This window comes from Chiloscyllium punctatum, chromosome 32 (genome assembly GCF_047496795.1).
Source record: "Chiloscyllium punctatum isolate Juve2018m chromosome 32, sChiPun1.3, whole genome shotgun sequence".
Classification (NCBI taxonomy): Eukaryota; Metazoa; Chordata; class Chondrichthyes; order Orectolobiformes; family Hemiscylliidae; genus Chiloscyllium; species Chiloscyllium punctatum.
In genome coordinates this window covers 50,430,993-50,442,960 of record NC_092770.1, presented here as the reverse complement: position 1 = coordinate 50,442,960, position 11,968 = coordinate 50,430,993, and the positions used below count along the sequence as shown (strand labels likewise).

At 40.5% G+C, this 11,968-nt stretch overlaps 1 protein-coding gene across 1 annotated transcript in view; it reads left to right on the top strand.

Moving 5' to 3' along the window:
- The first annotated feature begins 455 nt into the window (after window positions 1–455).
- The window catches only part of LOC140458159 (FYVE, RhoGEF and PH domain-containing protein 4-like), a 257,059-nt gene continuing 245,546 nt past the window's right edge, over window positions 456–11,968 (top strand). The window contains exon 1 of the mRNA XM_072552324.1: window positions 456–663. Coding sequence (XP_072408425.1) covers window positions 582–663 — 82 coding nt within the window. The 5' untranslated portion in view covers window positions 456–581. The remainder of the gene's footprint in view (window positions 664–11,968) is intronic.

Here is an 11,968-nt window from a genome sequence, read left to right as displayed (position 1 = left end):
AGGGGCAGGGTTACCTTAGAGAGAGGGCTGTGTTACCTGAGAGAGAGAGAGATGGGGTTACCTGAGAGAGGGGCTGTGTTACGTGAGAGAGAGGGGCAGGGTTGAGAGGGGCAGGGTTACCTGAGAGAGAGAGGTGGGGTTACGTGACAGAGGGGCATGGTTACCTGGGAGAAGGGCAGGGCTACCTGAGAGAGGTGAGTGGGGTTACCTGAGAGAGAGAAGTGGGGTTACTTGAGTGACTATGGCAGGGTCCCCTGAGAGAGTGGGGTTACTGAGGTGACTGAGCAGGATTACCGAGAGGGAAGGACGGGGTTACCTGGATGCCCGGGGTGCGGGGTGGGGGTGGTTACCTGGGTTACTGGGCGCGAGTTACCTAGGTATCTAGCTCTGATTGACAAGGTGTGAAGTCGTTTGCTACACGCCCACCCAGACACACGCACGGCCCGCGCGCTCACACGGGGTGGGTGTTGCGCTCTGTGAACTATTTGCAAAGTCAGGCGCTTGTGAAATCGAGCTTTGTATTTTCATGTAGCTGTATTTTGTTCTCTGCCTGTCTGAACTCGGCGGTACAGGAGGTCGCCATGGAGCAAGAATTCAGGAGGACTGCGGTCAAGAAAAAGATAAACATTTCTCTCCCAAGACAGCAGTTGCTATCGGAAACCGGTAGGCAGATCGGGTTGAATCCTTTGGCGGGGGTAAAAGTGTAAGGAATGAGTGAATCTTGATCAGAGTTGGCTGTAAGACTTTGCTCTTCTGTTTTGGCTCATATTCCAGTGTTTAATCATAGGGTGTTTGTCAATTTCGGATACACCTCCTCACATTAAACAAGGAAACTCAACACGCCTTGTACTCTGGATCTGAGTTGTTTACTGTCGGAACTTCATGAACTCTTTCAAACAAAGTTATTGATTTGACTTTGGTTGTGTTTGGATCGAGGGTGACTTTTAAGATTCTTTTATTCGTTTTCTTTCTGGCTAATCGTGTGGTTGACCCACGCCAGGTTGGTATGTTTAGACAATTACTGTAAATGAGGATGAGAGTGTACATGGAGTGAGAGACTGGTCAATATACCCTCTCAGTATCCAGCAGCGCAATTAGAACTGAGAGAGTGAGCGGTCGAGCTACAATAAAATTACAAAGAAATTGGTCAAAGGACGCAGCTCCCAGTGCTGACAGGTCAATTCTGATGAAGGGCTTCTGCCTGAAACGTCGATCCTCCTGCTCCTCGGATGCTGCCTGACCTGTTGTGCTTTCTCAGCACCACACTCTTGACTCTAATCTCCAGCAGTACTCACTTTTGCTCAGGTCAATACCGACTACTTGGTAGAATGATGTCTGAATGTGTGTGTCTTTACGTAGTGGAGTGGAAGGTGTTGATGAAGATAGGGGATAACTGGAGAGCATAACTGGATAACTGGAGATTGTTTATTAAAGAAAATACAACACTCAGATGCTGAAAACCTGCAAGAGGAAACGCCCGGACAGCCCGGCGGTAGATCAGGAAAGCAAATTTGCAAATCATCAGCAAATCTGATGATTTGGAGATGCCGGTGTTGGACTGAGGTGTACACTATAACCTGGTGTTGTGTGATTTTTAACTTGATGTTTCAGGTTTAGTCTTTCATCAGAACTGTCTTTATATAGAACTTGTGATCCCATCTCGATTATCAGGTTGGAGGTGTTCCTCAGGTATTAGCAGGAGTCGAATTCTCAGAAGCAGGAAGGAGCGAACCTTTAATAATGGCTAGGTTGCTGCTGCCTTCATCTGTGGCTTTTTCCTTGTAGATTTGTAATCAGAATCATTCCTTTAATTAGGAGACAAAGCTGTGTAAGACATAGAACAAGATAAATAAGTAATAATACAGTACTCCTCCTTTCTTGTTTTCAAAGATATCTGTAAATTTCAGTTTTTATTAAATTCACTTTGGTCTTTGAAAATTATTGCTTGCTGCTGTGTAAGTGAATGGTGAACTATTACAAAATGAACAATACCTTCCTTGGAAATTAAACAAGTTTTAACGAGCAACTCACTACAGTGTTTCTTTTCAGTTTCAAACTGATTGTAAAGAACAAAGGTTATTGAAATATCATAAAATTCTAACGATGGGCCATTTCTTAGTCAACACATTTGGGCCTTGCAGTAGGAATGTGGAGACAGAAGCCATCAAACAATTTAAGGACTAAAGATTTAAGATGGGCTCATGAATGTTGTGGCCCTTCACAGTGATCACTGATGAAGGGTGTATTAACACTATAACTGTGGCAACATCACAAGACTGCTTATTTCCATCACCATGATGTTGTTCAAGACCCTGCCCCTGCCTTAACATATCTACTGATGATAATCCATTTGTTTGCTAAGTGTCAGTATGACTGTTTTAGTTTATAACTGCTCAGCTTCTCACCTTCCACATGACATAACCAAAACTTTTGCTGTCATATTTTAGCAAGTCCCAATTTCTGTTTGGCCATTGTACTTATGTTTGTTAACCTACATTGGTTCCTGTACTTATGCTCACTTCAGCCTTCATTATAGATCTTCAGTACACAAATGACTTTTGCGCATGCGCGCACACACACACACACACACACACACACACACACACACCACCTGACTTCCTGGTCGTTGCCTACACTTCTCCAAAGAAAATGTGAAAATGGGTCTATCACTGAATTCCCTGAAAATTAAGGTCTTCTTTGAAATAACTTCCACCTTGCCCCATAAATAAAGATCAATGGGGACCTTCTGGAAAATGTGAACCATTTTTAATCTTGAGAGCCTTCTTTTGATTAAAGCAGAAATACATGGTGAAATCCAAGGTGCCAGTTCATACTTCAGCCAGATGTGGTAATGTGTATTTGAGGACCAGGATCTAAGACTATGGTCATTGTTTAGCAGGCAGCAATGATCCCCACACTCCTATATGTTTTGGAGATTTAGATAATATACTGCAGATAGCTCAAAGATTTGAGCTACCACCAGTGGTGCCTTAAGAAGTAGCAAGAAAAGCAGTCCAAATGCAGTACCCTCTCCCATGTTACCCAGTACCAAGGGGATTAATCACTCGAAACCGGTTCCACATTTAGAAGTTATCATTCCTGTGCCTGGCACCAGATACCAAAGCAACTGCTCTACTGGAACTCAGTCGCAGCATGAGACTCCCAAGATAGGAGTGCAAACATTTCAGGGATGTTATGAAACATCCCTCAAGAGGACAAACCCCCCTGTTGGCACATAGGTGGTCTTGGTTTGTGACCAATTAAATGGAGAAGGTTCATTTGGGAACCTATTACAGACTTATTCAGCAACACTGAAGCAAAGTCAAGTTATAGGTGGGAGCAAACAAACTTCCAAAAAAGAACCAGCTACCTAAAAATTCAAGCACCACCTGCTGTGCATGTGGTAGAGTGCAGATTAGACGTATCAGTCATTTTCAAACCCATTGAATCAGAGTGAACACACATTATTCTTGATCTCGAGGGATTGCCTCAGAAGAAAAAAGGGATATTAGCTCCTAATTATTTGTAAAATTCTCATCCTTCATTTCAAATATCTCCTTATTTTTATAATTTCTATCAGTTTTACACCCCAATAGGTATCTCCCTTTCATTCTAGTCCGTTGCTGTCCAGCATTCTTAGTAGATATGCCATTAGCTACTGAGCTTGTAAGATTTTGAAATCCCTTCTTTACCCTACTTAATTATGTATTTCTCTGTCCTTTAACATTTCCCTCTTTGACAAGTAAGTTTGGTCATCAACCCAAATATCTCTTGAAATTGCTCCTTGTCAAATTTTGTTTGAAAATGCTCTTGTGAATCTTCATTGGGCACCTTTCCATGCTAAAGTAGCTATATAACTGCAAGTAGTTGCTGACATAAATTGGTCTTGCTTCACAATATCATTATATTTATAATGTAAGTTCAACTTAGATTTGCAGTGCAGCCAAAATACTAGGGGAAATGGGATGAGATGCCCCTCAAGAGGGAGTCTCACTCTATTTTGCTTCTGGCTCGCTCAGATCTCAATAATCACATACACTCAGCAACAATATTAAGAAAACCAACAGTGAATTCTCAAATGGAATCACTCATCTTTATGAAGATAGAAAAGTATTTGGTAATACCTTTGAATATAATGATTACATAGCACTGATTTTCACATTTTTCTGTAAATATAGATCAAGATAACCCAAGTGAAATTTCATATATTCTTTGGCAAAGAGTCCAACTGGGGGCTATTGAAAATTGTGTTTGGAACTTGAGACAAGATAGTAAATTGAATGAAAAACTGATCATAACGAAGGAAACAGGGAATTGGAGTTATGGTCAGTTTGGATGTACATAGGCTTACTATTCAGTATGTATACCAATGCACTGTATATAGTGTTAATTTGAGTTGTTGAGTTGGTATGTTACACTCTGCATATGTAGATTGTTTTGTTCCTAAGGGCTATGTTCTTTGTATCTTCCTAACTACACATGGCTACTCTTCATTTAATTTTCTTTTACGGTATTCATGTGGACATTGCTGACTAGGGCAGCATTTATTTTCCTACCTTAGTTACTTTTGAGAAGGAGTAGGAGTAAGAAGATCACGTTTATTAGTATAAATATTGATTAATAATTAAGTAAAATATAAGTAAAAGCTAATAGCCTTTGATAATCACATCATGTAGAATTTTTAATGAATTTCAATTTTCTTTTAGCAGTCTAAAAATATTCAGTTACTGAAAATAATGTCTTTTAAACATAAAAAGAAGTGGCATCACCAAAACATGAAATTTTCCTTATGTTGTGGCCAATTATTCAGCTTAGGGAATTGGATCAGAAGGTACATTTTAATTTCAAAATAAAGTTAGTTGCCAAAAATTGATGGCTTAAATTCTATTCTTCAATAATTGCTTCCTTTTCTCCAAGTAAGTTTGAGTGAATGCAATGAGAGGAGGTTATAACTATAGACATTTCTTTTTTTTGTCAAGTTGTTGAATATTAAATACGCAAGTAGAAAAACCCTGCAAAAAGATTGCCTTTTTGTCATCACAATTTATTTTAAAGGCGATCAGTGGTTAGCACTGCTGCCTCACAGCACCAGGATCGATTCCAGCCTCGGGTGACTGTGTAGAGTTTGCACATTCTCTTTGTGTCTGTGTGGGTTTCCTCCGGGTGCTCCAGTTTCCTCCCATAATCCAAAGATGTGCAAGTCAGGTGAATTGGCCATGTTAAATTGCCCATAGTGTTAGGTGCATTAGTCAGAGGGAAATGGGTTTGGGTGGGTTACTCTTCGGAGGGTCAGTGTGAACACTGTAGGTAATCTAATCTAATCATCTACTCTAAAAGTAATGTCCATAAAGGATACCTTTCTATTTTGTAAAATAGTATGTGTATCTTTAATCAGCAACATTTTTGCAACCTCAATTGATTGAGAAGTGGATTGCCATCTGATAAAGGAAGAAGAATTCCATCCCATAACTTTACTGTTAATTTTGAAGGTATAATGATTCCCTACCAAGGAATATTACAATTGTGTTTTGTTGCACTTTAAAGATGAATATGTGAATAATATTTTAACCATGTGGCTTGTTACCTGACAGGCAATCTGCAGTTGTAAATTGATGACTGCTAATTGTTAGTGAGATACAACACTGCAGATTTGCTGATAGATATTATCTCAAATAAGCTATATTACTTGATAATAATTTTAAGGATCAACTCTTAAATGCATATCAATTTTTGAATGCCAAATAGCATGCAGATCAAATTTGCTACATTTTTCAGCTCAGCAAACCTGAAAAATAAAACAACTTACGTAAAACAAGTGTTTCAATGATCATTATATAACAGAGATGGATATGGGTGTGTTCTTTAAACAGCAACCTTACCTATATTAGTGAAATTTTGAAAAGGTGTTTCATTAAATGGATATTGCCTTTATGAAAATGTTATCTCATAAAAACTAACAACACTAAGATTAGCTTTTTCTTTATACAAACCCCAAAAAATCCAAACAGCGGAAGTCACAAAATGAAAAGTGGAAATAGAACTGAGCTTAATGAGATAAATCTCAAGTACTCATGAACTGCAAAGGATTATATTGCTGCTCCCTTATGTGTTATACAATAGTCACGGTCAGGAATATGTATCAATGAAATTATAATATCATTTAGGCACAGCTCTTAAGCAAAATCAAAATCACAACATTTTATTACCTCATAAAGTTTATAACAACCAAACTCATTCTAAACCCATTTTCCACCAATGCTCCCATAGCTTTGTATGCCTTGGTTTCACAAGTGCGCATCTAAATACTTCTTAATTGTTCAGAGGGTTTCTGTCTCTACCATCCTTACAGTTCCAGATTCCCAACACCCTCTGAGTAGGAAAAGAATTTCCTTACATCTCACCTAAACATTAACCTATGTTTCCTGGTGATTGATCCCTTCATTAAGGGGATATGTCTTTTCTTTTCTCCCCGATCATTTGCCCCACATAATTATATACGTCTCAGTCATGTCCCTCACAATCCTCTCTGCTGTAAGGAAAACAACGCCAGTCTGTCTAGTCTCTCTTCAGAACTGAAACTTTCCAGATCAGGCAAGGTTCTTGTTTAGCAGGAGGAAGAGCGCGAGTGATGGCCAGGGGGCTGCTGGGAAGGTAAATGACTGCTTTAAACATCTTGTGAATAGGCAGAGCGCAAGCTGAGCAGGAGTGGACACTGGATTGCTGAGTAAGTAAAGTAATATATTTTGATACCTGAAACACTATTTAGATAATGTGTCCCACCCAGCCTCTTCCTCTAACTAATAAAAAGAGTTCTGTGCGCCAAATGGTAAGATAATTTTTTATTTTTATTTTTCAATAATCTCGTTGGGAATTTAGAATAGTGGGAATGGAGGTTAGGGCAGTTGAATGTTCCTTCTGCTGAATGTGGGAGGTAAGGGTTACCACTCGTGTCCCTGCTGACTTCATCTGCAGCAAATGTATCCAGCTCCAGCTCCTCGAAAACTGTGTTAGAGAGCTGGAGGTGGATGAACTTCGGATCATTCGGGAGGCAGTGGGAGTTATAAAGAGGCGTTACAGAGAGGTAGTAACACCTTAGGTACAAGAAAAAGGCAGATGGGTTACAGTCAGGGATCGGAAAGGGAACCGGCAGACTTGTTCCCAGCAATAACAAGTACACCATTTTGGATACTGTTGAGGGGAGGGGGGAATGACTTACCAGGAGTAAGCCATGGTGTACAGATCTCTGGCACAGAGTCTGTCCCAGTTGCTTGGAAGGGAAGGGGGGAGATGAACAGAGCATTAGTCATTGGAGATTCCATGTTTGGGGGACAGATAGGAGGTTCTGTGGGGACAAGAGAGACTCACGGTTGGTGTATTGCCTCCCAGGTGCCAGGGCTTGTGATGTCTCAGATCATGTTTTCGGGATCCTTGACGGAGCAGCCCCAAGTGGTGCTCCACATAGGCACTAATGACATAGCTAGGAAAAGGGATGGCGATTTAAGGCAGAAATACAGGGTGGAAGCTTAGAGATAGAACAAACAGAGTTGTTATCTCTAGTTTGCTACCCATGACACGTGCTAAAGAGGTGAGGAATAGGGAGAGAGAGGAGTTGAACACATGTCTACAGGGATGGTGCAGGAGGGAGAGTAATTGGGAGGTGGAACATCTACAAACATCTACAATCTACATCTACAAACAGGATGGTCTTTACCTGAACCAGAGGGATACCAATATCCTGGGGGGAAATTTGTTAATGTTCTTTGGGAGGGTTTAAACTAATTCAACAGGGGTTGGGGGAACCTAAATTGTCGTTCCAGCGTCCAGGAGGTTGAGAGTAGTGAGGTCAGAAATAAGGCTTCAAAGTCGCAAGAATGCCCCAGTAAGCAGGAATGTGGTTTGAAGCGTTTCTACTTTAATGCCAGGAGTATCCGGAATAAGGTGGGTAAACTGGCAGCATGGATTGATAACTGGGACTTCGATGTTGCGACCATTTCAGAGACATGAATAGAACAGGGACAGGAATGGTTGTTGTAGGTTCCAGGATTTAGATGTTTCATTAAGAACAGAGAAGATGGTAAAAGAGGGACAGGTATCACATTGTTCGTCAAGGACAGTACTACGGTGGCAGAAAGGAAATTTGAGGACTTGTCTACTGAGGTAGTATGAGCTGAGGTTAGAAACAGGAAAGGAGAGCTCACCCTGTTGGAAGTTTTCAATACGTCTCCATATAGTTCCAGAGATATAGTGGAAAGGATTGCAAAGATGATTCTGGATAGGAGCAAGAGTAACAGGGTAGTTATTATGGGGGACTTTAACTTCCAAATAATGACTGGAAATACTATAGTTCGAGTACTTTAGATGGGTCAGATTTTGTCCAATGTGTGCAGGAGAGATTCCTGATACAATACATAGACAGGTCAACAAGGGGCGAGGCCACATTGGATTTGGTACTGAATAATGAACCTGGTCCGGTGTTAGATTTGGAGGTCGGTGAGACTTTGGTGATAGTGACCACAATTTGATTATTTTTTTCTTTAGTGATGGAAAGAGACTGGCATACACTGTAGGGCAAGATTTATAGTTGGGGGAAAGGCAATTATGATGCAATTAGACAAGATTTAGGATGGGGAAAGAAACTGCAGGAGATGGGCATAATTGAAACGTGGAGCTTATTCAAGGAACAGCTACTGCGTGTCCTTGATAAATATGTACCTGTCAGGCAGGAAGGAAGTGATCAAGCATGGTTTACGGAAGAAGTTATATCTTTTGTCAAGAGGAAGAAGAAGGCTTATGTTAGGATGAGATGTGACGATTCAGTCAGGGCGCTTGAGAGTTACAAGTCAGCCAGGAAAGACCTAAAGAGAGAGCTAAGAAGAGCCGGGGTTGCGGGGGCAACCTGAGAAATTGTTGCCAGATAGGGTCAAGGAAAACCCTAATGCTTTCTATAGGTATATCAGTAATAAAAGAATGACTAGAGTAAGATTAAGGCCAATCAAGGATAGTAGTGGGAAGTTGTGCATGGAGTCAGAAATGATAGGGGAAACACTAAATGAATATTTTTCATCAGTATTCATGCTAGAAAATGATAATGTGTTGAGTAGAATATTGAGATGCAGGTTACTAGACTAGACAGGATTGAGATTCACAAGGAGAAGGCGTTAGCAATTCTGGAAAATGTGAAAATAGATAAGTTCCCTGGGCCAGATGGCATTTATCCTAGGATTCTCTGGGAAGCGAGGGAGAAGATTGCAGAGCCTTTGTGTCATCAGTATCTATAGGAATTGTGCCAGAAGACTGGAGGATAGCAAATGTTTTCCCCTGTTCAAGAAAGGAAGTGGAGACAACCCTGATAATTATAGACCAGTGAGCCTTACCTCGGTTGTAGGTAAAGTGTTGGCAAAGGTTATAAGAGATAAGATTTATAATCATCTGGAAAAGAATATGTTGATTCAGGATAGTCAGCATGGTTTTGTGAAGGGTAGGTTATGCCTTGCAAATCTTATTAGTTTCTTTGAAAAGGGGACCAAACAGGTGGATGAGGGTAAAGCGATTGATGTGGTGTGTATGGATCTCAGTAAGGCATTTGCTAAAGTTCCCCACAATAGGCTATTGCACAATATACGGAGGCATGGGATTGAGGGTGATTTAGTAGTTTGGATCAAAAATTGGCTAGCTGAAAGAAGACAGAGGGTGGTGGTTGATGGGAAATGTTCATCCTGGAGTTCAGTTAGTAGTGGTGTACTGCAAGGATCTGTTTTGGGTCCACAGATGTTGCCATTTTTATAATGACCTGGATGAGGCCAGAGAAGAATGGGTTAGCAAATTTGCCAATGATACCAAGGTCGGTGGAGTTTTAGATAGTGCTGAAGGATGTTGCAGGTTACAGCGGACATTGATAAGCTGCAGGGCTGGGCTGAGAGGTGGCAAATGGAGTTCAATGTGGAAAAGTGTGAGGTGATTCACTTTGGAAGGAGCAACATGAACAAAGAGTACTGGTAAGATTCTTAGCAGTGTCGATGAACAGAGAGAGCTCAGTGTCCGTGTACATTGATCCCTGAAAGTTGCCACCCAGGGGTTGATAGGGTCGTTAAGAAGGCATATGGTATGTTAGCTTTTATTGGTAGAGGGATTGAGTTTTGGAGCCATGAAGTCATGTTGCAGCTGTATAAAACTCTGGTGTGGCCGCACTTGGAGTATTGTGTACAGTTCAGGTCACCACATTATAGGAAAGATGTGGAAGCTCTGGAAAGGGTTCAAAGGAGATTTACTAGGATGTTGGCTGGTATGGAAGGAAGGTCTTATGAGGAAAGGCTGAGGGACTTGAGGCTGTTTTCGTCAGAGAGAAGAAAGTTGAGGGGTGACTTAATTGAGACATACAAGATAATCAGAGGGTTAGATAGGGTGGACAGGGAGAGCCTTTTTTCTCTGATGGTGATGGATAGTACAAGGGGACTTAGCTTAAAATTAAGGGGTGATAGATATAGGACAGATGTCAGAGGTAGTTTCTTTACTCAGAGAGTAGTAGGGGCAGAGAACACCCTGCCTGCAACTTTAAGGGCATTTAAATGGTCATTGGGTAAACACATGAATGAAAATGGAATAGTGTAGTTTAGATTCAGTCTTCAGGTTGGTGCAAAATCGAGGACCAAAGGTCCTGTACTGCACTGTAATGTTCTATGTTCTATGCTGGTAAGTTTTGTTTCGCACCTTCTCCAGTGCTATTGCATGCCTCTTATAATGTCGATTCTGTAGCTGTGGCCTAACCATTTTATACAGTTCCAGCATAATCCCGGTGCTTGTATGCTTTACGTCTCATTAGTCAATTTCCTACTCATCTCTTCCTGTTTAGTCCATCTCTCTCTCTCTCTCTCTTTCCGCTTGAACTTGTCCTGACACCCTACAGGAGAAATACTGTGTGGGCTCCAGACAGGACTTTGACAGTTAGCACTGAATTTATATCTGTAGTTTTTTTCTTTTATCTATTGCAGTCCTATATTTAAACAAACACTTTTTTAATTTAAAAGTTTAAAAAGAATGCCCATCATAGTCCATGGTTCTGATCTGCAGCACTAGTCAGGTGTTGCTGATGAAAGACACATTTTGTTAAAGATTTTCATCTTGCACTCATCAGGATAGTTCACAAGAAATACTGATGTAAAGAGAAAACCACATTGTTTACTGTGTGATAAGAGAGTGCTTATTGGTGAGCACGTCAACACTGATTGGTAGAGAAGTTGCTATGGGTAATGCACTAGTTAGATTATGACTGACACTTAATTGCCAAGCTTTACTTTTGTTTGAAACTATGATTGGTCAAAGCACTACCCTAAAAAATGAACTACAGAATAGGTGTTACCTATTTTGTTGAATTGAAACAAATGCAAAGTGTGTACATCTTCTTACTGTCTTCAAAAACACAGCCCTTTGTATGAATATATGTAGCTTTCAGGAGATTGCAGTTGAATTTGAGGTGAGGGTGTCAGTGATGAATTTGCGATTCAATTTAATAGTTACACAAGAGTTAGAGTCTGTTTTGAATCCTTTAACTTTTAACCTTTCATGGCTAATAAACTGAACTGAGCTAAAACACTGATGTTTCTGATGTTTAATCCAGAATTCTGGGCCATTAATGACCTCGACTTTGGGCACAGTTTTCAAAGTTTGTGGATGATGCAAAACTTGGAATCAAAGAGGATAGGACTTCAAAATGTCTTTGATAAGTTGGTGGAATGAATGTACAGCTTTCAGATGTGTTCAAGGTCATTGTGGATAAGGTCAACGTGAATAAGTGTGAGGTGATATATTTTGGTAGGACATTGACTGACAATATATATAGAACTAAAAAGCAGATATAGGTACAAGAATTAAGGGACCTGAATGAATGTATGCTTTGGTCATTATTGGTGGCAGGACAGATAAAGAGAGCAGTTAGTAAGACCTGTAGTATTGTAAGCTTCATTAATAGAGC